Genomic DNA, 25,916 nt, shown 5'->3' on the forward strand with positions numbered 1-25,916 from the left:
ATACTGCATGGACACGAACGTGTGTTCTCACCTTTATAAATGAGTACAATGCTGAATGCCCACTAAAATATAGTTTAAAGAAATTCTAGTAGTAATTAAGTTTCCCATTATTTTTACACATACCTCGATGAGCAAGTTCCTTGTTAATGTAACGGTTTGTAAGGAACGCATAAACTATAGCATGAGTAATGCTCACTGATGAATGAACTCAAATCAATCACGAAGGAATTTGTGAAGCACACTACTCACACGTGAGGGTCGCAAGTATTGTGCAGGCATAATATGTTTGTTTAGGTTTATAAACCTGGTCCTGAAGAAAGCCGTTCGAGCTTTTTTTGAGACTTCTCAAGGCTGACAGATACAGATACCTTGATGTAGGAGTGCACTGAAACCCCACTGATTAGGGTGACCAGATTCTCAAAACAAAAAACGGGGACAGGTCATAGACATAGAAGTAGGACTACGGTTTGCAGTAACAATCGACATAAAAGTAGGACTATTTGACAGCTGTCATAGACATAGAAAAAGGACTACAATTACAGCTCCCTCCACAGACCGAGATGAAGCATTACAGACAACAAATCTGTGGTCTTTTATTGGCAACCCTCTCCTTCACACAGCAGCATCAGTACTTTTTATTACATTTACACTTTTAAGGACAATAGCATATATTTGCTAAAAATCAATAAAACATCACAGGCTAGCAAACGCCAGATTTACTAGCTTTATCAATGTTCATTTCTATAGCTGCTGCGTCAGCACCACGTAAAGTACAACTCACCAATGTTGCTTAGTTGCTCATGACAGAAAAGCATTGGAGGTAAACTGCGGAATGCTAAATTGCCAAATGGCAGCCATGGACCAATGTACAAAAAAAACCTTCTCTCCAGGTATTACTGCCTTAGGGTCTTAAGGGTGGCAAAGGTTGGCCGACCACACTGTCCTCCCACATTTGCGTAGTCACTGCTGAGATGTCATGTTACCTTACTGGGGTATGTATAGTGCACTCTAGCCATTGGTATCATCTCATAGTGCAATAGTGTGAAGACCTGAGCAAAAAGCTCGAGCAGCGCTGCTCGCCTCTCCCACAGGCGTTAACCCGGCTCCTTTAAGTCCTTTCCAGCTAAACAGTTTGCCGTGATCTGAAAGGTCAGTCAAAAGGTCAAGTCATAGCTTTGATATGGAGAACACAAAGCATGCATCAATTGGTTATGAATAAAACATGCAATGAGCAATGCATTAATCCTTGCACGGTATGCATAAGGGCTACTGAAAAGTTTGTATGACTATGAATACAAGCTACAGGATGAAGAAATATTGTTTTATCCAAAGTAGAAACTTTGGCTGGCACGATGACGTAGGTGGCGCTGCGTGTAAAATGTCTCTCTTCAAAGGATTTCCCTTCTTGCTACAGCGCTCACCTCAGTGACGACACATGCCGTAAACAGTGCAAAGAGAGCATGCGCGCGCATGCTCAACCGGAACAATGAAAAACAGGGACATTTCTGTGTTTAACGGGGACACTGTTTGAAAACAGGGACATTTGAGTCACTTGGAGAAAAGTGTCGGGACACGGGGACACTGCCCCAAAAACGGGGACCGTCCTGGGAAAACGGGGACGTCTGGTCACCCTACCACTGATCCCAGTTTGTGTTTTTAAGCTTGCCAAGGGTTCCTTAAATACATGTCAAGATACGGACATCTGCAGACAATTTTAGACCTAGGTCCCACGCTAATACGAACAAAGATCTATGCTACTAACAGCGTAGACCCCACCCCAGATACACAAAGCATTGTGCTTAAGGACCACAGGATGACGCATGGCACGAGTATTACTGGTGGGAGAGTGTCCTTTTAAATAAAACGTGTATTTGTAAAGCGCACATTCACCCAAGGGTGTCTTGGCACTGAATAGATGTTTATTGTATAAACAAAGTGGGAATCCCCCTCGCTACTTTCTTAGAGAGGCTAGATCGATTGGCAACAGGAGTTCTCCCTCTTTTGGTGCTGGACATATCAAAGGACCATCATGATGATGCCCTGATATGTGACTGCTACATACTGCTCTGAACTGTGGTTTCACGTGAACCCATTATTTTCTAAATGTTCTGTGTGGGAAACGCAACCCATCTACAAGTCGGTTTCACTCACTGAAATTCTTGTCAAGTACTGCACTCCATCAACTTCCAAGCTTTCCAGGCACAATAACAGGCATACGCTACAATTGAAGTCCTTCTTCTATTTCCCTGACCTTCACGTCCGTCTTCGACGAAGCTAGTCCACTTCGGCCGTTATTTCTATGGCTCCCACATACACAAAACACGATGCCTCCAACTGGTGGGTTCTCAAAGCTGCACATTAGTGTTTTTACACACTTCATTTACACTATAGTTTGTAAGCGTTATTTCGTTCTTAAGCCTGTCTTCTCGGCTGCAACAAGTACCATGAACTTCCGAGTCTGACAACGCCATGCGCAGTGATCGGCACAAAACCACCCCACACTTGGTACCATAGCGCTCCGAATATTAGTCCCCTCACTATAATCTTTCGCAATCAGCCCTCACATCTTCATGGTCCCTTTCGGGCCCAGGTTGGTCCGCAGCACGTCCTGCCGCCCACGGGCCACGCTGATGTTAACGGCCATAGCTGCCTGCGCCCGAGCTACCTCAGCCTTAGGGTTGAGAGCTTTCACGGCAGACATGGCTAAATCGGGAGGGTTCCGGGCTGGTCTTTTGGAACGGAGCAATGCGCGGCCTCCAACACGCCGCCTCGGAAGGAAAGGGAGCAGGAAAGCGTGCAGCCGGCGTTTTCAGAACAGTCTAACGCGCTGCGCACCTTCCCATTGGCTGTGAAGGGTTCCCCTTTGTGACGCCACTGTATACTATTTAGTGGCATGTTCGTATTCAGCACTAGACCGCATAAAGGCATATGCAGCCATGTTAAGTGTAGAAAAGAACTCGTCCATGTTAAACTGCAAGTGTGTGAAAAGGGTTTTGCGGGTGGGGTGGGGCACGGCAAACTAAGTATGTCCCAGCTACGAGCCCATTCATGCTTTGACCTAACCACGCCCACGCAAATTGAAATCCTTCAACGCCAAACACAGCGTAATCTTTCAAGCTAAATAATTGTTTACGAAAGACGGCATTACCTTACCTCCCTTGTCAGGAGGCTGACTTTAAGCACTCTAATGTGAAATAGAACATTAGAAAGACTAACAAGAGACGAGCCCCCACCCCATTTATGGGGCCATGTGTTTGAAACACATGGCCCCATAAAGATAAGAAAAGGCTTTACTGCAAACGTAAAGCAAGCGAGCCAGTCCAACTGGGACGGCTCTAAAAGAGAAAAGTGTACGTCACTAGACGCTCTTTTCCAATGGCTGGCCACCGTTTAGCATAAACGGTGACACCAGCCAATGGAAAAGAGGGGCGAGGCTTAAAGCCCACTAGAGAAATCTCTTCAAATCATTAAATCTCGCCAGCGAGACTGCGCATGTCTGCGCAGTCTAACGCAGGCGAGACCTAAAAAAGATAAAATGCATATCCTGAAACTGTGCAACAATATGTATACACAATCTAATTGGGCTTCAAATGCCTTGTTTATATATGTATGTAGCATTTCTATTGCGCAAACCTAGCCACAAGGCAGCGAAGTGCTGTACTTGGTCAAAGATGTGCATAATAGGAGAGGAAGCTGGAATATAGATGGTTAAGAAACTGCGATGCAATGTTCTTTAAACAGGTTTGTCTTTGACTCTTTCCTACATTGCAGCAAAACTGTGGCGGTGCTGATGGACATGGAGATGTTGTTTCAGATCCTGGGTACATAGATGAAAAGGCATGCTGCCTTGTTTTCTCTTTTCTAGATTTCTTAGTCTGCAGTCTGATGGTGACCTGGGTGTGGGAGTGCCGAGAGCCACCAGTGATGGTGAGCTTGTGTGCAAGATAAGAGGGGGAGATGGTCGAGAAGGCTTTGTAAATGAGGCAGCTGGTTTGGATGAGGGACTCCACTTGTCTCACGCAGCTGTGAAAGCAAGTATTGATTTTAAAATCTCTTCACCACGTTTGCACTACCCTCCAAGCACAGAGATTCGCTTTAAAACCGGCTATCCTGCATACATCGTACATACATCACTCTGGTGTTCTTACACCGCTTAGATCCTGCTAAATCGGACAGCTGCCATAGCTGTCAGCTCAGCCCAGGAACCTTTCTCCACCTGGCTTGGTACTGCCCTCTGGTGTATGCCTTTTGGGAACTTGTGGGCCAAAGATTGCAACATATTGAGGGGGTAGCACTCGAGTTGGAACCTACCACATGTCTGTTGGGGACTATCAAACAGCGCAAGGGTGGAAAAATGCAGTGGAAGTTTATGTAACTGGCCTTCTTGCTTGCTAAAAGATGTGTGGCTATTACGTGGATGACGCGGTGGGTCCCAACAAACAGGGATGGTTTAGGGATGTTAAGGAATGGAAGGTGGCAGAGGAAGTCCGGCTTCGCCGGTGTAAGACAGACGAACATGCAGAGGACTTGACCACCTTCTGGGAGGTCCTGAAGGGCTTCGAGGAGAATGAAGGGAGACACAAAAATGATGGTTCAGGATCTGAAAGATGGGGATAAATCAGTGCTTAGTGAGAATTACGTGGACGTGTGGGTGGGAGGCTTAAACGTTGTAACTACTGAGTGTACTGTCTCGGTTATCATTGTTCCATGTCTCTTGGAGAACTTCCTGACTTTTTCACAGGATTGGGCGGGATGTCTTCTTTCCCATTGTTTATGGCACAAGTTTATATTATGTACTCGAGAAACTCATCAAATAAAGATAAATACATTCTTTAAAAAATAAAAAGGCCATCCTCTGACACGAACAAAGTTTGCTGTCATTTACTATTACCATAAAAATGATTTCTCAAACTAATTGATTAATGTGGGCTGCAAGGCCAAGCACGGAGTGATTATCTGACATCAGAGTCTGTGTTTCTTTTGAAATAGAAAAATTGATGACATTACTCTAAGGTCTCATACATTTCTGCAGGTATGCCCTAAGTTCTCTAGCACCGAATGGATTCATGAATTGCCTCCCATTAGTTAAGACACTTGATCAGTCCGCAGCAGGCGACTCGTGGTGTTTCTCATCACAAATGTAGCATGGACCTAGGTAGGTTGGACCAGAACCAAATACTTACAGGTAATCCCATATGCTTAATACAGAAGAAGTGTACTTTACCTTATGTCAGTGCAATACTAGAGATCACCAACTATATTTCTTACCAGCCTACTACTACATTGAAGGAGGTTTAGGGAGGATTAAGGAAGGGTTTAGGTAATGTTTGGGACGGATTTAGAGAAGGACTTGTAGCCACCTGTATAAGAGTAAGCCCGCTGCTATTTACAAAATGCACTCCCAAGATTAGTACAGCTAAAGCTGACCCAAACGATAGTAAATGTACTCCACCTTAGAGTTGGATTAAATACAGCTTCATAAATGGCTAACTACAGGTCCTGCAACACCCTTCCATAGAAAATAATTGAAGTAAAACCTCATAGGAAATAATGTGACATTAAATGAAACTCTTTGACCTAATTAAATCATTTTTATTTGATGTTAAAGAAATAACCTAATAATAAAACATGTATTTCTTTATACTGAAATATTCTCATAACCTTTTAAAATATGCTGTTAGTTTTTATTAGTTAGTTATATTACAGTATAATTACAATCTGTTCAATTCTATACTTCACTTTTAATACTTTTTAATACATAATAAAAAAAATTTTTTTTTACTTTAGGTGGGTTTTGTTTTAATGTAGACTTCAGAAAAATAATTTTCAGTTGCTTTAATATATTAAAAATAATTGCATTTCATATTAAAATTAAGTTAATGATGCTGTATTACATTTTATTTTACACTTAAAATAAATATCTAAAGTTAATTTACATTAATATTTAACAAAAATGTTTTTCTTACTAATTTTCTTCATGTTTAAACATTTTGTTTTTACTTTTCCTCATACTTTACTAAAGGGAGATCACCACCACAGGGGGCGAGAATTGAATTAACTGGCCTACATGAGGATGAGGCTCAAGAGGCACATGCTAAGCATGAACTGTAGTAGGGTGTTAAGACATCAGACACACATCTTTGGATAAGGATTAACTAATTCCCACAAAACATGCAGCTTATGCAGAAAGGACCAAGCAGTAACTGCTGCAGATGGAATCTCCTCATTAGAACCCCCACAAGTTCTATGAAGGCATTCACCCACATCGCACCATGACCCCATTTTACAGAAGTTGTTTTCTATTAACATAAATTCTAAAATTACTAAATTTAACAATGTCATCCTTTTTCTTTTCCTCCTGAATGAAACTTTCAAAAATACACAGTCATACACTCCCGTGACCTCGACATGCACAGCTCATACACGGGATGAGGCGCTCGGGTATTGACATGCTTAAACATGCTCTTGTATTATGTTTTTGTGCATTGTTGCCATACTGTTCTTCTGCCATTTTGACAAATGCCACTGTCTCTTTGTGCCTTTTGCTTCATGCTCTGTACCATCTATGGGAGTTGTTTGTTAAAAGCAATAAAAATATATATATTTTTTTTAATGGCACAAATCATCCAATCAAAACAGTGTTTTCATAACTATTGATCAGAGCTATGAAACTGAAACCTCTGATTTATTTCCACTCTTTCCTTCGCATATTAGACTCCCCTCAATCTTCTCCAGCATGCATTCTGGAACATTCACGATTTTTCTCCTGGTCCAAACATTTCCATCTAACAACTCCATCCAGCCCTCAGTAAACAGAGGTTTTGCGTGTGAAGACCGTCCTTTCTTCACCTTGTGACCCAATTTAACTGTGTAAAATTATTTACTTCTTGCTGAGTGGTTTCTGGCTGATTCCTCAACACTCTACCAGTGAGCATCCTATTCTGCCTCTCATCAATTTGTATGGACTTCTACAGTTTGCTAGATTGGGAGGTGGTGTGATACAACCACACTAACTTCTTTACTACTACAGCTCCCAGTTTTCCCCTTTACATAAGGCCAACTGTACACCTTGCTTCAATAACTTGCTCCATCTTTCTACTAACCTACTGCTTTGATGATAACATGGCAATGTTCTTAGATGCAAACCCTCAACTTGGTTATAATTAACTCAACTTGGTTATAATTAAATATCTCCGCAGGGATGCCTTCTCTCACAAAATGTTCCTCCTGAAACTTGATAAACCACTTTTGAGTCTATGTTTTTCACAAATCCTAGTTCTGCTGAGTGTGATAAACAGTCCACTAAAACAACTGCATACTAAGATCCCGAGTTTAATGAGAAGAATAGACCCGATATATCCAAACTGATTTTCTCCCATCTCTTCTCAGTTTGGGCAACTTGTCATGGAGAATGCATTACTATCTTCCGAGGCTTATCATACAAGACACATGCAATGCAGTGCCTTACCATTGTCTCAGCAACCTTATTCTAGGCCAGGAAAAATCGTCTCTTATGTGCCTCTTCATAGAGCTCATACCAATATGGATATCATGTTTTATCTGTAACAGTCTCTTACTCCATGCCACTGGTAGTGCCAACTCCTCCTTTCTCCTTTAACCTATCACGTCAGCTCCAAAGCCACATTCCAAAACATCATCTCTTCATCGAACTATTGATCATTCCTTGGTCAACGGGATTTTACATACTTTCCCATGCCTCACAGCATCTTATATCCATGGCTTTTACCCATTCCTCTTTGAAAATGCATCTCTGTGTAACGTCCCCAACACACTCATCTCACTCACCTCACCATCTCCCTTCCGCTCATCATCCAATGATAACCATTATAAAAAGTACACAGTGATATTCTGGACAAGTGGGACAAACTTAGCAGTAAAATCATACTCCTTAAGTCTAAATAAATATTGGGCAATATGGTGTGTTGCCTTATCTGCTGCCTTAATAGTAAAGAGATTTAGGAGTGGCGTGTGATCCATTCTTCAGATAAAACTCATACCCCAAACATGTTGCCTATTATGGTTGATGCACTACCATCCGGTTAGAGCGTCTTTTTCCACCACAATTTATTTGAATTCAGCACCCTTCACGGTCAAGGCTACAGTAACATTCTTTCCATTCCTTGGTTACATAAGCACAGCACCTAGATCCTATCCACTCACATCAATGACTACAAAATATTGAGTGCATATCAACTTGTTTTATATAAGGAGCATCACTTACTTCTTTCTCTAAATTGACAAATTCATTCTCACAACTTTGATGCCAGTGAAATCTTTAACAATTTCTGCATACCAATGGTCTTATCTGCAAAGCCAGGTACAAAACTCTAATAGCATTCTGCTAGTAATGAAGGATGCGTTGCTTATCTTCGTTAACACCTGAGACATGATCTAGCCGCAGCTTAATTACCTTTGAATTTACCAGGTGTTGGACTTGACCTGGAAGATGTTTCTTCAAGCAATACCCGTGCTTGCCAGTAAGTGGCGTAGGTTGGCTCAGTGTGACGTCGTCTGCGTCTTTGTGAAATCCGCATCACCAATATTGGCACCCCATCAGTGCACTGATATCCGTTACTTTCCATGCCTTTCTATGTCAGAAGCGCATATCAATGATGAGCACTGACAGTTGGGTGTTTCAAACAACTTGGGCCCTGAAAGGGAACGCCCGGACCCTAAAAATCTGTCCGTAGTGCGGGGAGGGAGGGTGGTTCAAAAGGAAATCTGCGGCTACATCATGTCTCTACCAGATAAGACATTACTGAGGGCAAGTAACTTGGCCATATGATAGAGACATCTAGCCGCAGATTCCTTACCTTTGAATTAATAACCAAGCAATGTCATGCCAGACGGAGGGACTGCAGACAGGTTTAGACCAGGAAGTCCCGCAGGACTTGACTGTGCAGGTGGAAAGCGTGAGCAGGAATGCCCATGCTGCTGCCGGACAAATGTCGGGGACTGGAACTCCACATTTCCACGCTGTGCCAGTAGCCTTAGCTCATGCGGAATGAGCCCTTAAGCCTTCAGGAGGCTGCTTTTTTGGCCAGAGTGTAGGAAATTTCGATGCAGAGGGCAACCCATCGCGAGACAGTGAAGGACTGGGTTATTCTTAAGACCCAGCGGTGCCAGGGGACAACACCTGAAACCTTCGTGGGTTACCTGTTCTGGCGTACCAAACACAGAGACACGGGACACTTCCAGCGACGTCAGAGATCAGCGTTTATTTACTGCAGGGATACAGAGATCACAAGAAGTACACAACGTGTAGGTTCTCGGAGACTGCTTCAAAGTCGTAGAAGTGGGTCGCTCCTTTTATACAGGTTTCGGCCATAGCACAGTATGATGAACAAAGGTTACAACTCAGTTCCCACAATAAACTGAAAAAGGGTCGCATTCATGTTTCAAGAGGCCGGAACATAATTACAACAGTCTTGCCGGTTCCCAACTGTAAAAACATATCCCCTCCGTGATAAACACATTCCATCCTAACCATAAACGCATTAAGAGGAAGGACGGAAAACAGATGTAAGGAAAGGACAAGGATGCACAACAGGTTAGAAAAGAGTGTTGGGGGCAATAAAGGAAACTCGATAGAGGGTCAAAGACCTCGTGTCTAATGTATGCGTGGCTAAAACAATAGACCGGCGCGGCAGGATGAGCCTCGAGCGGGGCCATCTGCCTTAGTCGCGCTATTCCCCTCATCATAAAAGTCACCTCAAAGGAACACGTGTCCTTCGTGTAAGCTTGAGAGTTCCAGGGTCACGAAGCGGACAAGAAGCCCGTTCGCTGGCTACCTGAGGGCAAGAAACAAAATGGACGCTGTATCTAAAATGGAACCCGAGGGCTCGGATGAACGAACCCAAAAATGAGGCGAACCATATGTGGCTGCATAGCGAAACTTCGTACACCCACTATACTCGTCATTTGCGGTTCATAGATACCAGACTCATCCATATTCGTCACCATTCAAAAAGTGCCGTCCCGTCTCACACGGAACCTCAGACGCTCCTTTTGCCCTCATGTAGGCAAGCACTAGTCAAAATCGGAATCTATATCAATATTCATCAGATCGTTCAGATGCTGCTGGAACATCATTCTATTCATCAATGTCTCCTTGGTAACAGATGGCCGCCTTATACACGTCGCAGCGCATAGGCCACATAAGGCAGGACCACACTGCACACAAAGACAACACGTGAACAGAAACGCTACAACAGCCCCTATGATCATTAGAATCTTCCAACCCCAGGTTGACATCAAGCCCCAAAACCATCCTAGGAGCGTCCAATTACCTTCGTCCACGTGTATGGACTCGGAAATCTTGTGCAACTTCGAGATGGCTTGATAAACAGTTGGAGCATTGTCAGGAATAAAAATGCAACAACTCGAATGGATAATTTTACACACGCCCCCTCTATCTGCAAGAACAACGTCTAGAACCATGCGGTTCTGCAGCGTCATGAGTCTATCCGCCTGTAGTTCAGCTGTTAGATTACCAAGGGCATTTGCAGTAATATTAGCAGTCGACTCTACCACACGGGTCAACTGTCTTAGGTTCCTACTATTAACCATAGGTCCCCAAAACGGCAAGAAACCCTTAAAGAAGTCTCCTGCTTCTTGACCAGCAGTATCCTCTTTGCTAATAACGCCTCTCATGACTCTAGTTTTGTGGTAGTCCGAAGCAACTGTGAAGGTTGGAGGCAAAAGATTCGCAATATAACAGGTACCCGAAAAATCGCGGGGTAACCATGTATATGCGCGTTCATAACACACAAAATAGGTGCCCTTAGCAGTCAGAAAAACAGGGGAGGAGAGCATCGGTAGGACGTACGTTTCAGTGCAAGCACTGTTCCCAAGTTGTGCTCTCGGATTTCGACCCAAACCCTGCAAACAGAAATTTCCAAGGTGCGGTACAATCCATATTGGGGACGAGCTCTTAAGTTGCCTATCACCCACTGACGTACTATACTCAGTCTCGCTCAGATCCTTATAGGCCTGCACTTCTTCATCTGGAATGAGTGATGCATCAATAACATCTCTATCCAGATCTGCTATGGCTATCGCCAAAGGCTTGTGGTACGGCCCAGGACCAGAGTTGACAGACCGTGGCTCTCGACTGGGGTAGGAATCTAGTGCACTGCGAAACATAGTTTGGAATGCTCGAGCTGAACCCTGGGAGCTGTATGGAAGGACCAAATACGGAATACCCCTATCCATAGTGTGTGGCATTAACCCACACACCCAACAATTGGTAGTATTCACCACCAACTGATGCTGATGTAGGAGTTGAATAAAGGAATTATTCATGAATTCCGCACGTCTAACCTGCTCATGTTGAGGCAAAGGATGAAAGGAATGTGGGGAAACAGTGGTGAGGGAACTTAGGTTAAAAGCAGAGGTAGGTGAAGCAGAAGGCAAGAACAACGATACTCCGAAATATACTCCACCCACCAATAACATAGATACAGTTAGAAACAATAGAAACACCTGAAACAGAAAACATTTTGTTTGTACAACCCTCCACAACTCTGATCTCTGCGCTGACACCCTTTCTTCGTCCACTAGCTTAGAGAATGCCATCCTCTACAAACCGTCCGTGACGTACTTGACGCACTTCGTTCTGAGTAGCGATTATCAATCCCCAGGAGTTCCCAGAGATCGACAAAAGTAACCAACCTAACGTCAGAAACCTGCTAAACAGAAAGAAGTACCCGCACGGCCCTACGGTGACCCGGATGGCGAGGTTTCCTTGAAACGTTCAAATTTATTACAAGTCTCTTAGCAGTGGAAAGCACAAAAACTCAGAAAGAAAGGATGTAATTGTTCATAATATTCGTGACGTTAAAAACCACTATACTGTTAATTTCTATTAGTCCTTGAACGAAGAAAGTATCGACTTCTTCCAGGTCGAGTTTGCTCTACGAACAATTGTTCAGATGGCGCAACAGTGTTCAATGAAACAGATGACGAGTCGGACCTTGGGTTCTCTGCTACTAATGACTCCACCTGTGGATCTGACAATGACGAATCCTCCTCCACAGGGTGAGCGTCGCTAAATGGCACAAAGCGCAAAGGAGTCTCACTTTCTGCGGCCGAAATCCCAGTTCTCACCCAACAGTCGGTTGGTAAGGGGATCGGTACCTTCTTTGTGTGGCTGGCATGAACCCAATTTTTCCGGCCCGCCAGTCGAACCGCTGTCCTCGTTGTCAACAAGACTTGGTGGGGTCCGACGAATCTTGGCTCCAAATTACGCTTTCGACCAAAGTTTCGGGTAACCACCCAATCTCCTGGCCGAAGCTGGTGTCCAGGACCCTCTGTCTGCGCTGGTAGAGCTTCAAAGACCTGTTGGTGAATTAACCGTAGTTTAGTGGTCAAATCATGCAAGTAATCGATCAACATTGGATATTCAAGACTATCAAAAGCCCTAGGTCTCGGGACTCCCCAAATATTCGCAGGGCGACCGAACACAATCTCATATGGGCTGAGCCCTACTCGAGAGTGTACAGTCGCTCTGGTCGATAGGAGAGCCAGAGGCAAGGCATCAGGCCATGACAGACCAGTCGTAGCTTGAATCTTGGCAAGTTTCAGCTTCAGGGTACCATTGTACCCTTCAACCAAACCCGCTGCCTGAGGATGATTAGCACTGTGGAATTTCTGACGAATTCCAAGGCCCTTACACACACTCTGCATTACACTTCCCACAAACTCACTCCCATTATCCGACCATACAATCCGGGGCATTCCGTACCGAGGAAAGTATTCCTTCAGCAGGATTTTTGCTGTGGACAGGGCAGTATTATCCTTAAGAGGATAGGCCTCAATCCATCTGGAGAACGCGCAAACCACAACCAAAACATACTTCAGATTATTGCATCTCTCCATATGGATGAAGTCCAGCTGGATAACCTCAAAGGGACAAACAGGAGGAGCGAAATGACCAGGTGGAGTGGGGGTGCCTTTTCCGGGATTATGCATCAAACACACCATACAATTCTTAACCACTCTTTCGGCACACTTAGCGATACCATCATTCCTCCATACAGGAGACAAGAACTTACATATTCCTTTCGCACTAATATGTGACAACCCATGAGCCATCGTCACAACAGCTAATACATATGCGTCTGGTAACATCCACCTCTGGCATTCCGTCAGGTCAACCCAACATCCATGCATATCCAATTTCCCTGTACTTTCTTTCCACTTGGTCTTTTCAGCTTCCGTAGCTTCGTTCTGAATTGCTTTCACACTTTCAACAGTATTTTCACACATACCAGTCTCCGCCGGCCAACTCACTAAACTCGTGACATACATTCGAGTCGCAAGATTCCTAGCCGTTTCTTTAGCAATCTCATCCGCAAATGCATTACCACGACCAACATCATCCGTCACTTTCCGATGTGCACTACATTTGACGATCGCCACTTGTTTAGGCAACGTAAGTGCATCCAAAAGATCATTCACAAGATGCCCGTGCTGGATCTTTGTACCATGCGATGTCATAAATCCTCTTTCTCTCCACAATCTTCCAAAATTATGCGCAACACCAAATGCATACTGACTGTCGGTAAACACATTCACGCGCTTTCCTTTCGACAAAACACACGCTCTTGTTAATGCAATTAATTCTGCCGCTTGTGCTGAATTCTGGTTCAATCTCGCAGTTTCCACAATCGTGCTCAACGTCACCACAGCATACGCAGTCGTCACATCGCCATTCGGCAATTTGAAGCAAGAGCCATCCACATACAAAGTACCATCAGGATCTGACAAGGGGGTGTTTTTCAGGTCCACACGACCTTTTGTTTCTTCCTCAGTCCGTAAATAACAATCATGTGGTAGCACATCATCTGATTCCATATTAATCGGCAACAATGTCGCCGGATTCAGTACATTACAACGCTTGATCTGTACGTGACTTGCCAAAAGGGTCAGCTCGTACCCAGACAACCTTGCACTCGTCAGATGTTGAGTCTTTGTCCGATTCAAGAGAGTATCAACTGCATGCGGAACCATTACTATGAGCATATTGTCCATGACCAGACCTGCGGACTGCCGAATAGACGCCGCAGCTGCCGCTGTCGCCCTCAAGCAACTTGGCAACGCTCTAGCCACCGGGTCTAAGGTCGAGGAAAAATATGCACACGGACGCTGCTTATCACCAAATTGTTGCGTTAGAACACTCAACGCACAACCGTCCCTCTCATGGACGTATAATGTGAAAGGCTTACTGTAATCAGGAGTACCTAACACAGGAGCCGAACACAGCGCATCACGTAGTTCAGAAAAACTTTTCTGACATTCCTCCGTCCAAGGCAAAGGGGTTGAAACGTCCTTGCACGTGAGAGCTACCAATGGCTTCGCTAACAGTGAAAAATTCGGGATCCACTGTCTGCAGTATGACGTGATACCTAAAAAGGCACGCACATCTCTCTGAGTTGCTGGCACAGGCATTCGAGCAATTGCTGCAATTCGTTCAGGGGTCAACCTTCTTCCCGCCTTTGACAATAAGTGACCGAGATAGGTAACTTCTTGACAACAATATTGTAGTTTGGAAGGTGACACTTTATGATGTAAAGCACAGAGATGCTGTAACAAAGACACTGTAGTGGCTCTACAGAGCTGTTCAGTGTCAGCAGCGACTAACAGATCATCAACGTACTGAATCAAGGCTGCACCAGCCGGTAACACAAACGCATCAAGCTGACTCTTAAGAGCTTGACTGTAGATTGATGGACTCTCACAGTAGCCCTGTGGAGCGCGTTTGAATCTGAAGCTACGACCACCTAATGAGAAACCAAACAAATCTCTGCTTTCCTCAGCAATTGGAATGCTGAAGAACGCATTCTTCAGATCGATGACCGAGAACCATGATGCAGTGGCTGGAATCAGAGTCAGTAAAGCTGTAATGTCTGGCACCACAGGAAACTGCGGAACAACGACTTTATTTACCTCCCGTAAGTCGATAACTAGACGATACACGGGAGGCTTGGAGGGATCCGTTCGTTTCAGAATAGGCAACACGGGACTATTGCACACATTACCTCGTGTCTCCTCAATAACATCCTTGCCGATCAGATCACAAATGATCGCTAATAGTGCCCTTTCACCATCAAGGGAAATACGATACTGAGGTATACGTGGCAAACGCGCACCAACTTTTAGGTGGACAACATAAGGTGGTATATCCAACAGGCCCACATCATTGGGACCTGTCGCCCACAAAGAGGCTGGAAGAGATCTCAATTCCGATGGGAACTTATCGATCGATAAATACATAGGGGAAATCACGCTCTTACCCAACGTGAGCTCCACACCCGCAGGAGAACAGTACAAAGTCGCATGTAACCTTTTCAACAAATCTAAACCCAAAAGATTCTCACCACAACCAGTAGTCAAAATCAAAGGAGCTTCCAGCTCATGAGACCCAATTGTAAGGGGCAAAGGGCTAGAAACTGGATTACTAACGGGGGCGCCAGAAAATCCAACGGAAACATTCGTGAAGCCAGACAAAGGCGCGCCAGGGAGTTTTGAATGCATGATAGAACTTTTTGCCGCACCAGTGTCCAACAGAAAAGGCTCAACGACGCCCAAAGTGGCTACTGAAACGTATGGCCCTCTCTGATCAACCGGAACTGATACTTCTCCCTTCCTTTGTCTATGGCTGTCCTAATAGATACCATCCGCATCAACATCACACTCAACATAGCAATCATCCACATGATACTGAGTAGACCGACCGGACGATTGTTCGCGCCGATCGAAACAATTTTGCGAATCCGAAGACGTCGCAAAGCGTTCGGCCTGATTCTGGGTAACTCCGCGACCTCTACCACGAGAGACCTGTTGAGGACCGCTACGTCCTCCCCGAGCCGATACGCCATTGGCCCTGTCACGGAGAACCGGACAATCAAACTTCAGATGGCCTTCCCCACGACAATACGCGCACTGATTATATCCCAGCACAAAGCGAGGCGCAGGCGAAGCATTGCGCGGCTGTGGTCTAGAGAACTGTGATTGCGATCTGTTTGGCTGCTGTGTATCACTGAAATTCGAACGCGATGGATAGGCTTGCTGCAACAAGACCTTAGTTTTGAGATCCTTAGTTTTCTTTTCTGCACGCTCACTTTCCTCTTTTTCTCTATTTTCGTAATATTGGGCCGTAGCCAATATTTGGGCAGTGGTAGAGACAGCCCACGCACTCTCAGAATTCTTCAACTTGTTGCTAAGGTCGGGCAACAAATTCGATACAAACTTATCAACGAACAGCCGCTGACCACCCTCGGAACCCATGTCCTGACCGCTATGGTCAATGAACGCCTCCTCAAACCTCGTAAAGAAATCAGAAACACTTTCATCCCTCTTTTGCCTGCACGCCGATAATTTGTCCCAGTTGACGCGCATCGCTGGCATAAGTGTTTTCATGAGGGTAATTATCCTCTGGGGCAAAGCCACAATAATCTGTTCGGGTTTAGCCCCGCCGACCTGCCGGGCATCTGCCGCTGTAAGGGCAGCCCAGTCACCGCCTATCTCGGCCACGTGATTCTCGTGACGAATTTTCGCCCAAATCGGCTGAGGCACCACATTGCCAAACAACATATCAACATCGGCTAGGTTCATAACAGTAGCATCCACCAATTGGGACAGTTCTTTATAGTACCCTGCAGGATTCTTACGGGGATCAGGTAGGGATTGCTTCACTTGCAAAACTTCCGATCGCTTCCAAGGGAGGTGTATCCACACTCTCTGGAAATGGCCTGGGACAGGAGGGTTAGCAGCCGGATCACCTGGCATCCATACCGGGGGAACTTCCCGCATAGGATATTGACCAGGTTGTGCCATCCATTCCGCGGTCGCGTCCTTAAACAGCGCATGCGGTTGCACTGTACATCGAAAGGATAACAAGCGTTCCAGAGCCTCTCGAACTTTGTCACCTACAATGACACCCGTGGCAAACCGAAGCTGTAGCTCGGAAACCTCAGGTGGTATATCATCAGCTATATCATCGTCCCACTCCTCTTTCAATGACTTACACAATTCTTCGAACACGAATCGCTGCGTGGGCACATTAAACTGAGAAAACGTTTCGAACACTACACGTGGGGTGTATTTAACAGGGTTACGAATCCATCTACGTGCCGTTTTCACCAACGATTCACGTTCCCTACCATCAGGAAGCTGACTGCGTCTTTGAGCAATGTCTGAAAGAGTCGAGCCAAGTATCGGCCCAAAGAGCGGAGAATAAAGAGAAGCAACAGCAGTCAAGAGACGACTACGAACAGAAGGAGAAGAAGACAAAGATGCAGGCGTAGCAGCCATAGGGGTGGAAACGGTAGAAGTAGACGCGGCAGCGGGAGTAGCGGGAACGACAGGCTGAGGAGGAACTTGGAAAGCCGCAGTAGGGAGAGAAGCCGGGACAAAAGGATGTACGATCTGTGGCCCAAGGGGATTCGGGAGTACGGGAGGAACGGCGGGCTGACCAGCAGCCGCCAAATCAGCGGGTTGAGGAAGAGGTGGACGAACGGGACCCATAACATCAGGAGCATAGGGAGGTGGCGATTTCATCAGATAAGACAAAAGCGAATCTTCCACTGATTCTTCTCCTGTCTTATCGTTCGTAGAAGGTAGCGCCGGATAACATTTGTCCACTGCCATATGGTGAAGCCGAGCACTAACTTCTTGCTCTTTCTCATCTTTGTCTAACTGATACTGTTCCGCATTGCGCATCACCGTAATGACACCTTCTCGCTTATTTTTCTTATTCTGTTTGATTTCTTTCTGTTTGGCCTCTTTCCGCCATAACCGGAAGGAATCAAACATGGCCGGCCTAGCTTTCTTTTTAAATAATTTAGCTTCCAAGTTATCTAAAATGGCAGTCTCGAAACTACCATGAGGTGGCCAACTAAGGACGCCATCCTTTTTAGTGTAACGAACCCAATATTCATTATATACGATAGGACCCACGCCATGGCGACTATAGAGCTCGTAAAGCGGAGTTCCAGCCGGAGGTATCGGACATGAATCCTCCAGCCGGGAATCCATGCTGCAACATTTGAGAAACCCAAACAAAGTACTACGGCCAGGCATCGTGCACACTAACCGAGTATACAAACTTCAAGGGCTATCGGATTACGATGTCCTCGCAAAAATGCAAGACCCTCGGTTTTTGGCAATTGCAATCGTCAAAGAAAACCCAACAACTAAGAACCACGAATGCTATGGAACCATGCAAACAACAAAGCAACACTGGGAGCGACCCACAAATACTTAACTGAAAGAACAATGGCGTCACCAGGAAGGCCCGTTGATCGTCTCGCCGTTCAAAGGACTACGCCAGGCGCCAAACAGGTCGACAGTCAGGGCATCGGTCCGTCGCAGCCGTCAGGAGGCGGGGATCTTCGCGGGAAAAGACGTCGGGCCACTTATTTCGACAACTGGATCGATGAAGCGGGGTGCACCTTCCCTCGGAGATTTCACACGAAGTTCCTCACGATCGTCGGGCTTTGGACCGGTACCGTTGATGTCGCCCCACGTTGGGCGCCAACTGAAGGACTGGGTTATTCTTAAGACCCAGCGGTGCCAGGGGACAACACCTGAAACCTTCGTGGGTTACCTGTTCTGGCGTACCAAACACAGAGACACGGGACACTTCCAGCGACGTCAGAGATCAGCGTTTATTTACTGCAGGGATACAGAGATCACAAGAAGTACACAACGTGTAGGTTCTCGGAGACTGCTTCAAAGTCGTAGAAGTGGGTCGCTCCTTTTATACAGGTTTCGGCCATAGCACAGTATGATGAACAAAGGTTACAACTCAGTTCCCACAATAAACTGAAAAAGGGTCGCATTCATGTTTCAAGAGGCCGGAACATAATTACAACAGTCTTGCCGGTTCCCAACTGTAAAAACATATCCCCTCCGTGATAAACACATTCCATCCTAACCATAAACGCATTAAGAGGAAGGACGGAAAACAGATGTAAGGAAAGGACAAGGATGCACAACAGGTTAGAAAAGAGTGTTGGGGGCAATAAAGGAAACTCGATAGAGGGTCAAAGACCTCGTGTCTAATGTATGCGTGGCTAAAACAATAGACCGGCGCGGCAGGATGAGCCTCGAGCGGGGCCATCTGCCTTAGTCGCGCTATTCCCCTCATCATAAAAGTCACCTCAAAGGAACACGTGTCCTTCGTGTAAGCTTGAGAGTTCCAGGGTCACGAAGCGGACAAGAAGCCCGTTCGCTGGCTACCTGAGGGCAAGAAACAAAATGGACGCTGTATCTAAAATGGAACCCGAGGGCTCGGATGAACGAACCCAAAAATGAGGCGAACCATATGTGGCTGCATAGCGAAACTTCGTACACCCACTATACTCGTCATTTGCGGTTCATAGATACCAGACTCATCCATATTCGTCACCATTCAAAAAGTGCCGTCCCGGCTCACACGGAACCTCAACAGTCCTCTTTTGCACCATACAACCTTTCTTTGATCCAACGTACCCCATGAAGAGTTGGTCGTCCACCCGAAACTCTTTTGTGGGGTCAAGGTACAACAACAGAGTTTTTTTGGGACCAGATGGTGGAGTCGCTTCTCATCTTTAGAGAGTTACGGAGGAGTGTAGAAAGTGGGCAAGGTGACAGATTGCCACGCATGGAATGGTGTTGCCACTTTCGTTAAGAGGCCCTAGTGCAAAGCACAAACTTGTCAGGGAAGATGGTCAGGTAAGGAGGCTTGTGTGACATTGCAATGCAATTCGCTCACTCTCCTAGCAGATGTAATTACAACTAAAAAGGCTATTTTTATAGTAAGCACCCGGAGGCATACATTGTGCAGAGGTTCAAATGGAGCGCACGTTAGAAAGGTGAACACCAAATTAAGGTCCCACTGAGGCATAATGAAAGGAGAAGGTGGGAACATATGTACAAGTTTTTTGAGCAATCTATTTACAATGGAAGATTTGAATAAACAGGGTTGGTGTGGCAGCCTCTGGAAGGCAAACAGAGACGAAAGATACCCTTTGAGAGTACGCAGTGCAGAGTGGGTGGGGTATGGCTGGCATGACTGAAAGCCCCTTCCGAAGCCACGAAAGGGGCGCAGCGCATACGGGGAAGGTGTGGCCACTGAGAGGCTAAAGGACTTGACCACAGCCGATGAGTCCTTAAAGCACTCCAGCGTCATATCTTTCTTGTTTCCGAAGAGACGGGTGCCATCAAAGGGCAGGTCCATGAGAGCGGCCTGAAAATCTCCTGAAAAGCCAGAAGTCCACAACCAGGCGTGTCATTGAAGAGCCGCTGTCGATGAAATCTCTGCCCTGCAAGACGTTTGTGTGCGGACCATAACGAATGGCAAACTTTGCCGCATCTCTCCCGTCTGATACTGCTTGGGAGCGGATGGCCTGGGCCTCCTCCATGACCTATGGCAGCACTTGTGCAACCGTTTCCCACAAAATGAGGGAAGAAAGGCCTAATAAGCCTGCGGTGTTCACCGACCTTTATGCAAGCCTGGCGGAAAAAAAAATTTCTTACCCCAACTATCCAGCCTCTTGGATTCCCTATCTGGGGGTACGGAAGGGATGGTGTTTTGAGAGGGAGAGGCTTGGACCACCAAGTTCTCGGGAGTGGGGTGGTTGGTGAGGAAATTTGGGTCACCCAGTGCAGGGCGATGGTGGCGGGCAACTGTCCTGTTCACAAGAGCCCCTGAGCTGTGCTTGAATGAGGTTCCCAGTAGGACATCAGTTAAGGTCTCGGTGTAAGGCAAGAAGAGATTCGAAGAGGAGACATCAGGCTGCAGGACCTCTGTCAAGTTGTTTATCTTGACTGTCATAGAAGGGAGCGGAAAGCCCAGGACTTTCGCAACACCATAGTGTAGGATGCTCCCTCCTCTGTAGCAACGGTAGGGGGAGAAAGCAGCCAGAATCCGGAGAAGTATTCAGTCCAGTGGCCTCACCCAATTCCTCATACCAGTCCATTTCTTGATAAGATTGGTCTTGTAAAGGGTCCAGCAACCCCTCTCAATCATCCTCCATTCCTTCAGAATAGGGCTGAGGAAGCAGCCTAGAAATTAAGGGTTCTATCGGTACTGGTTGAGGCGCTGGTAGGTGCTGATCAAGCTCCAGGTCGTCAGGGATAAGAATGAGCCTGGCACAACCACTGTGCGCTGGCTGCGTTGGGAGTCTCTGAGCCAACCCAGGTGCAGGTTCTGAGGAACGAGGCCTAGAGAGCTGAGACTCCTCCGTCGCGTCAGCCAACAGACAGGGAGAGGTCGAAGCCCGCTTCGACTTCTTATGTTCCTTGTGCTACTTACCTGACCGACTCGACGACTTTGAGTGGGAGGATGAAGATTTGGTACTCCTGAAGAGGTGCCCGAACCTTCCTCTAGACCGAGAACGAGACCTTTGGGGCGAACAACACAGTGCCGAGCGCCAAGCCGAAAGCAGCCTTAGTGATCACTCCCTCAAAGCTTTTGGAGCAATGGCCTGGCAGTCTGCGCACAACTTTGCGTCGTGGTCATGCTCCAGGCACCAGAGACAAACCAGGGGCAGGTCTGTCACAGACATGTTGTGGTGACAGGCACCACATGGTTTGAAACCAAAGTCTTCTTTGACAGGATGAAAAAACCTACACACCAAAAAGAGGTTGACAAAATATTTTTTTTAAAACAAGTCAGGAACAGAGGGTTTCTCTCTTCACGGATCTGTGCTGGCTGGCGTGGAAAGAAAAGTATTGATGTCAGTGCGCCGAGGTGGTGCCTATATAGGTGACGCGTACATCACAACAACGCGGATGACGCCAATGACGGCATGCAGAGCCGGCCGACGGCACTTACCAGAGCGCAAGGGTATTGGACGAAGATACATTTTCCGGATCCAGTCTGTCACCCTGGGTAATTCCAAGGTAAGGAATCTGCGGCTAGATGTCTCTATCGGATTGAAGTTCTTTAGTTGGTAGGGCCAGGCATGTCTTCCACGTCTCTCGCCAAGCACCCAATTGGTTTAATTCCATCACAGTTTATCTAGTGCCATAAATAGTCCACACCATGAATCCCCAATTTGCATTTCTCTCCTGTAATCATTACACCACTCTTCTTCAATATGGTTAGAACCTCTGACATTGCCAATTCCTGCTCTCCTGATCGTCCTTATCTTGAAAGCATTTGATGTTTTTAACATTCTTAAACATGGGATGCATCTACCTCTGGAATGTTCCTGATGCAGCTACCAATCTAAAAGGCAGAGAGCAAAATCTCAATGTTTCCTTTGGAGCCTGCAGGGCAATCTGTTTGCTTTCTACATTAGATCTCTACTTAGCATACAATGTGGCACCCTTTAAACGTCTTGCGCTTCTTGCTGATACTGGGAAGGAGGTGCTGGCCTACCCAGATGAACTGATTTTGGTCCCTACAGTCTACACAAATACTTATCTTGCCCCATCCATCCTCACCCAGAAAAAACTATTTAGATGCCTCAATGCTTTCGATTATGCTCTTGTTGCATAAGTATTCCAATTCTGATGTCAACTCTGCCCTGAGTTCCACCAGTACTGGCCTCATCATGAGGAGCTTGGGCACATGTTCTCCTTTTGGACTAATCCTATGCTGGAATCTCTTTAATAGGCCTAATCTTCCATCAAATAACTATCGATATTTCTTCTTCCATTGATCATAAACACCATTCATATGATCATCTATGCCCTCAATGCACTATGTCATCTTCCATAGACTCTCTAAGTAGATGGCCCCTGCCCAGAAATTTTAGTTCACAACTTCTGCCACCTCAGCTCAGGTAAAGCTGAGGTGGCAGCTGTGCCAATTTTCTAGTGGTTATCCTAATTTTCAGATGATAAAGCTCTTGCCGGCTGCCAAGGTTATTCTTTAACTCCCCGAAGACATCCCCTCAGTCAACCTGGTCCTTCCCTTCACCTCACTGTTCACCCGCTCATCACCAGTGTTAAAACATCCGACACAGATCTTTGGCTAACTGTTTTTTATTCACAGAAAGAAAAACAGCTTACGCGGAGGAGGACTAGATAATAACTGCTGCATGTGGTATCTCCTTTCTAGAACTCTTAGCAAGTTCTATAAAATGTTGCAGCCATGTCACAACATTTCGTAAGTGCTCTAAACTGGTCAGATGTAGGACCCTATGAAAACTACATGGTGATGCTCAGTGCACATCAAAGCACTGAAATGTCTATGGATGGAACACGTAAGGCACACTATGGCAATAACGGGGCGGTGGTTGTAGAATGCTGGGGTGTATAAGGGCACAGGTCAGCTGATGGAAAACTTCCATAGCAAAAACTGATTCCAGGGATACAGTGATGATATAGAGGTTTTGAAACCTTAACAATAAGGATGGATGCAGCAATTACGTATGTTGGAGGGATGTCAAGCATAGTGAAAACTATCAAACATACTATGTAGGACATTCATATTTTGATAGAGTTGTATTTACTTTCAGAAAATACTCTAAATGAAGGCTAAAACTGAACACTAGGACAACTCTGTTATAACTGCAAATGACCCCATCCAGGGATTAACAGTACTGTAGGATGGTATGGACTTTAAAGGAGAATGATATTTCTAAAGAAATGAATATTTAAGGAATGGGAAATTAGCACTAGTCAAAATATTGAAATTGTGACAGCAGTTCAAGTAGGAGGCCAACAAGACAAGACATAGGCAAAGAACATGGTGTTCAAAAGAGTATTAAGCAGAAAGGAGATCTACTATGATGACAGTGAGATTCTTTAAAGTCTGACATTAGCTGAGAATTCCTGCAGAAGGCACAATCTCTACAGAGAATATGGAAAGAGCTCTATAAATACATATTAAGTGGCTCCTTTAACAAGTGAACAAAGTTGGGGGTAGTGGCAGAGTAAAACGCACAAGCAGTAAAAAATGACAATCTAAAAGATGGTTAAAGTCTTACTTCCATCCATTCGCCCACCCCTACCAGCTCTCTCATGGCTTAACACGGGTATGCTAAGGGTTTGTAAAAAGCCCCTCTGTATATTAGCATAACAAGTTAACTGATGGGTGGAGCATTGATGTCGTTAATGTCAGAAGTGACGTGTGCGGTGCCTATATTGGTGCCCCTGGAGTGATTACATCAGTTTCTTTTGTGACTATTTCTACACTAAAAACACAGAGCTACAACTGAACGATATGTGACACTTGCAGGCACCTAAAAGGCTTTAGGATGATGAGCCAATATCGCACAGTGGGGAGGATGGGAAGGTCGGTGAGGAATCTGCAGTTAGATAGAGTCTCTACCAGAAAAAGCCTTACCGAAGATAAGTAACTTGTTCTACTGATAGAGACTTCTGACTGCAGATTCCTAACATTAGAGGAGATACCCAACTAATACCTCCCTAAGAGGTGGGCCAGGGAACAAGCTCACATCAGGAAGTCCTGTAGGACTTGAAAGGGCAAAATGCCTGTCCCAATGGACCTGACTTTCCAAGCAGTAGTGCTTCGTGATTGTGTGAAGTGATGCCCACTTGGCAGCTTGGAAGATGTCCAGTATAGGTATGTGTGCTAATGCAGTAATAGCAGCCTGAACCCAGGTGAAATGGCCCAGCAAGCACTCAGGAGGATGCTTTTTAGCTAGTGCATAGCAAATTGTGATGTGGCGTACAATTCATCGAGAGATGGTAAGCTTCTGCACCGCCTTGAATTTTGTTGCCCCAGCGAACCCAATGAAGTGCTGATCGTCCACCTGGTGTTCTTTGGTGCAATCAAAGTAAAAAGAGAGGCTCTTTTTGGGTCTCACCTCTTCCTTATAAGGATGATGCAGAGCGAAAAATGTTAGCAGCTTTGGCTGAGGTGGATTGGAATCACTATTTTCAGTAGAAACCAGTAGAACCACTTTGTCTGGGTAGAAGCTTGTATATGGAGGTGCAACTGAGAGAGCTTGCAGCGCACTGACCCTCCTGGTCGATGTAATGGATACAAGAATACGGTCTTAAGGATCAGTACTTACAGGGGACAACTATGCAGGGGCTCGAATGTGAAACACATACAGAATGTCAGATCTAAATTGAGGTCCCAATGGGGAAAGACTGGGCTGAGCTATTTTTAGTGTTTATTTTTGTGAATTTTAATGGTGCTTTATCAGTGTTTTCCAAACCTTTTGACACCAGTGCTTTTCAGTGTTCATTCAGAGGCACAAAATAGACAAAAACTGTGTTTTTTTCAGTGTTTATAAAAAAAATGTTTTGTAGTTGTTATATAGCGCATATTTAATGTAAAGGAGAAGTAATGCAGGGTACTTTGTGTAGTCCCATTGGAAGTGTAGTCAATGGACTTATGAAAGACTGTTTTAAGCATAGACATCCTTTGTATTGCACTCTCACTCACATCTCAGAACTCTCTCTCACATCCCATTACCTCTCAGACTTACTCTGTTTTAAAGAACTATTAATGTAGTAGGAGTGCTACATTCAAATGTTTTAATAAACAAATTCCTGGACATAGTTGAGAGTCATTCACCCTCTCTTTACTGAATATTAACAAAATGGTAGGTGCAGTCAACGCTGTTAACACCAGAGTTCCTTGAAATACCTTTATAATTTTGAATTATACCATATTAATGTGTATCCCTGCATTCTAAAACACTTGATGCTTTAAGCATGCTTGACACTGCTTTTCTGCACTCTTTGCCAGACTAAATTACTGCATTGCTGCTGTTGTGTGGACATTCATAGCTGCCAAATGACCTCATGGAAAATGTCTCACTTTAAGTTGGTCCTGGCCTTTTAACGGACATTACGTTGTATTCTGGGATTTTAAATGTTGCTGTTAGCATTGTAAGTATGGGACCACAAGCCCCAGGAGTAAAGTACAGTTTGATTTAAAAAAAAATTATAATAATATAGGATTAGCTGAATGTATCACA

General features: G+C 45.3%; 1 protein-coding gene across 2 annotated transcripts in view; it reads right to left on the reverse strand.

The window, feature by feature from the left end:
- CCDC93 (CCC complex scaffolding subunit CCDC93) overlaps positions 1-25,916 on the reverse strand; it is a 1,072,960-nt gene that overhangs the window by 645,215 nt on the left and 401,829 nt on the right. The window contains exon 13 of one of the 2 annotated variants that reach the window (XM_085647464.1): positions 9,591-12,360. The exons of the other annotated variant lie outside the window; for it this stretch is intronic. Coding sequence (XP_085503590.1) covers positions 11,878-12,360 — 483 coding nt within the window. The 3' untranslated portion in view covers positions 9,591-11,877. Of the gene's footprint in view, positions 1-9,590; positions 12,361-25,916 lie in introns of those variants that run through there. 2 annotated transcript variants of the gene reach the window in all.

This window comes from Triturus cristatus, chromosome 3_2 (assembly GCF_964204655.1).
Source record: "Triturus cristatus chromosome 3_2, aTriCri1.1, whole genome shotgun sequence".
In the NCBI taxonomy this organism is placed as follows: Eukaryota; Metazoa; Chordata; class Amphibia; order Caudata; family Salamandridae; genus Triturus; species Triturus cristatus.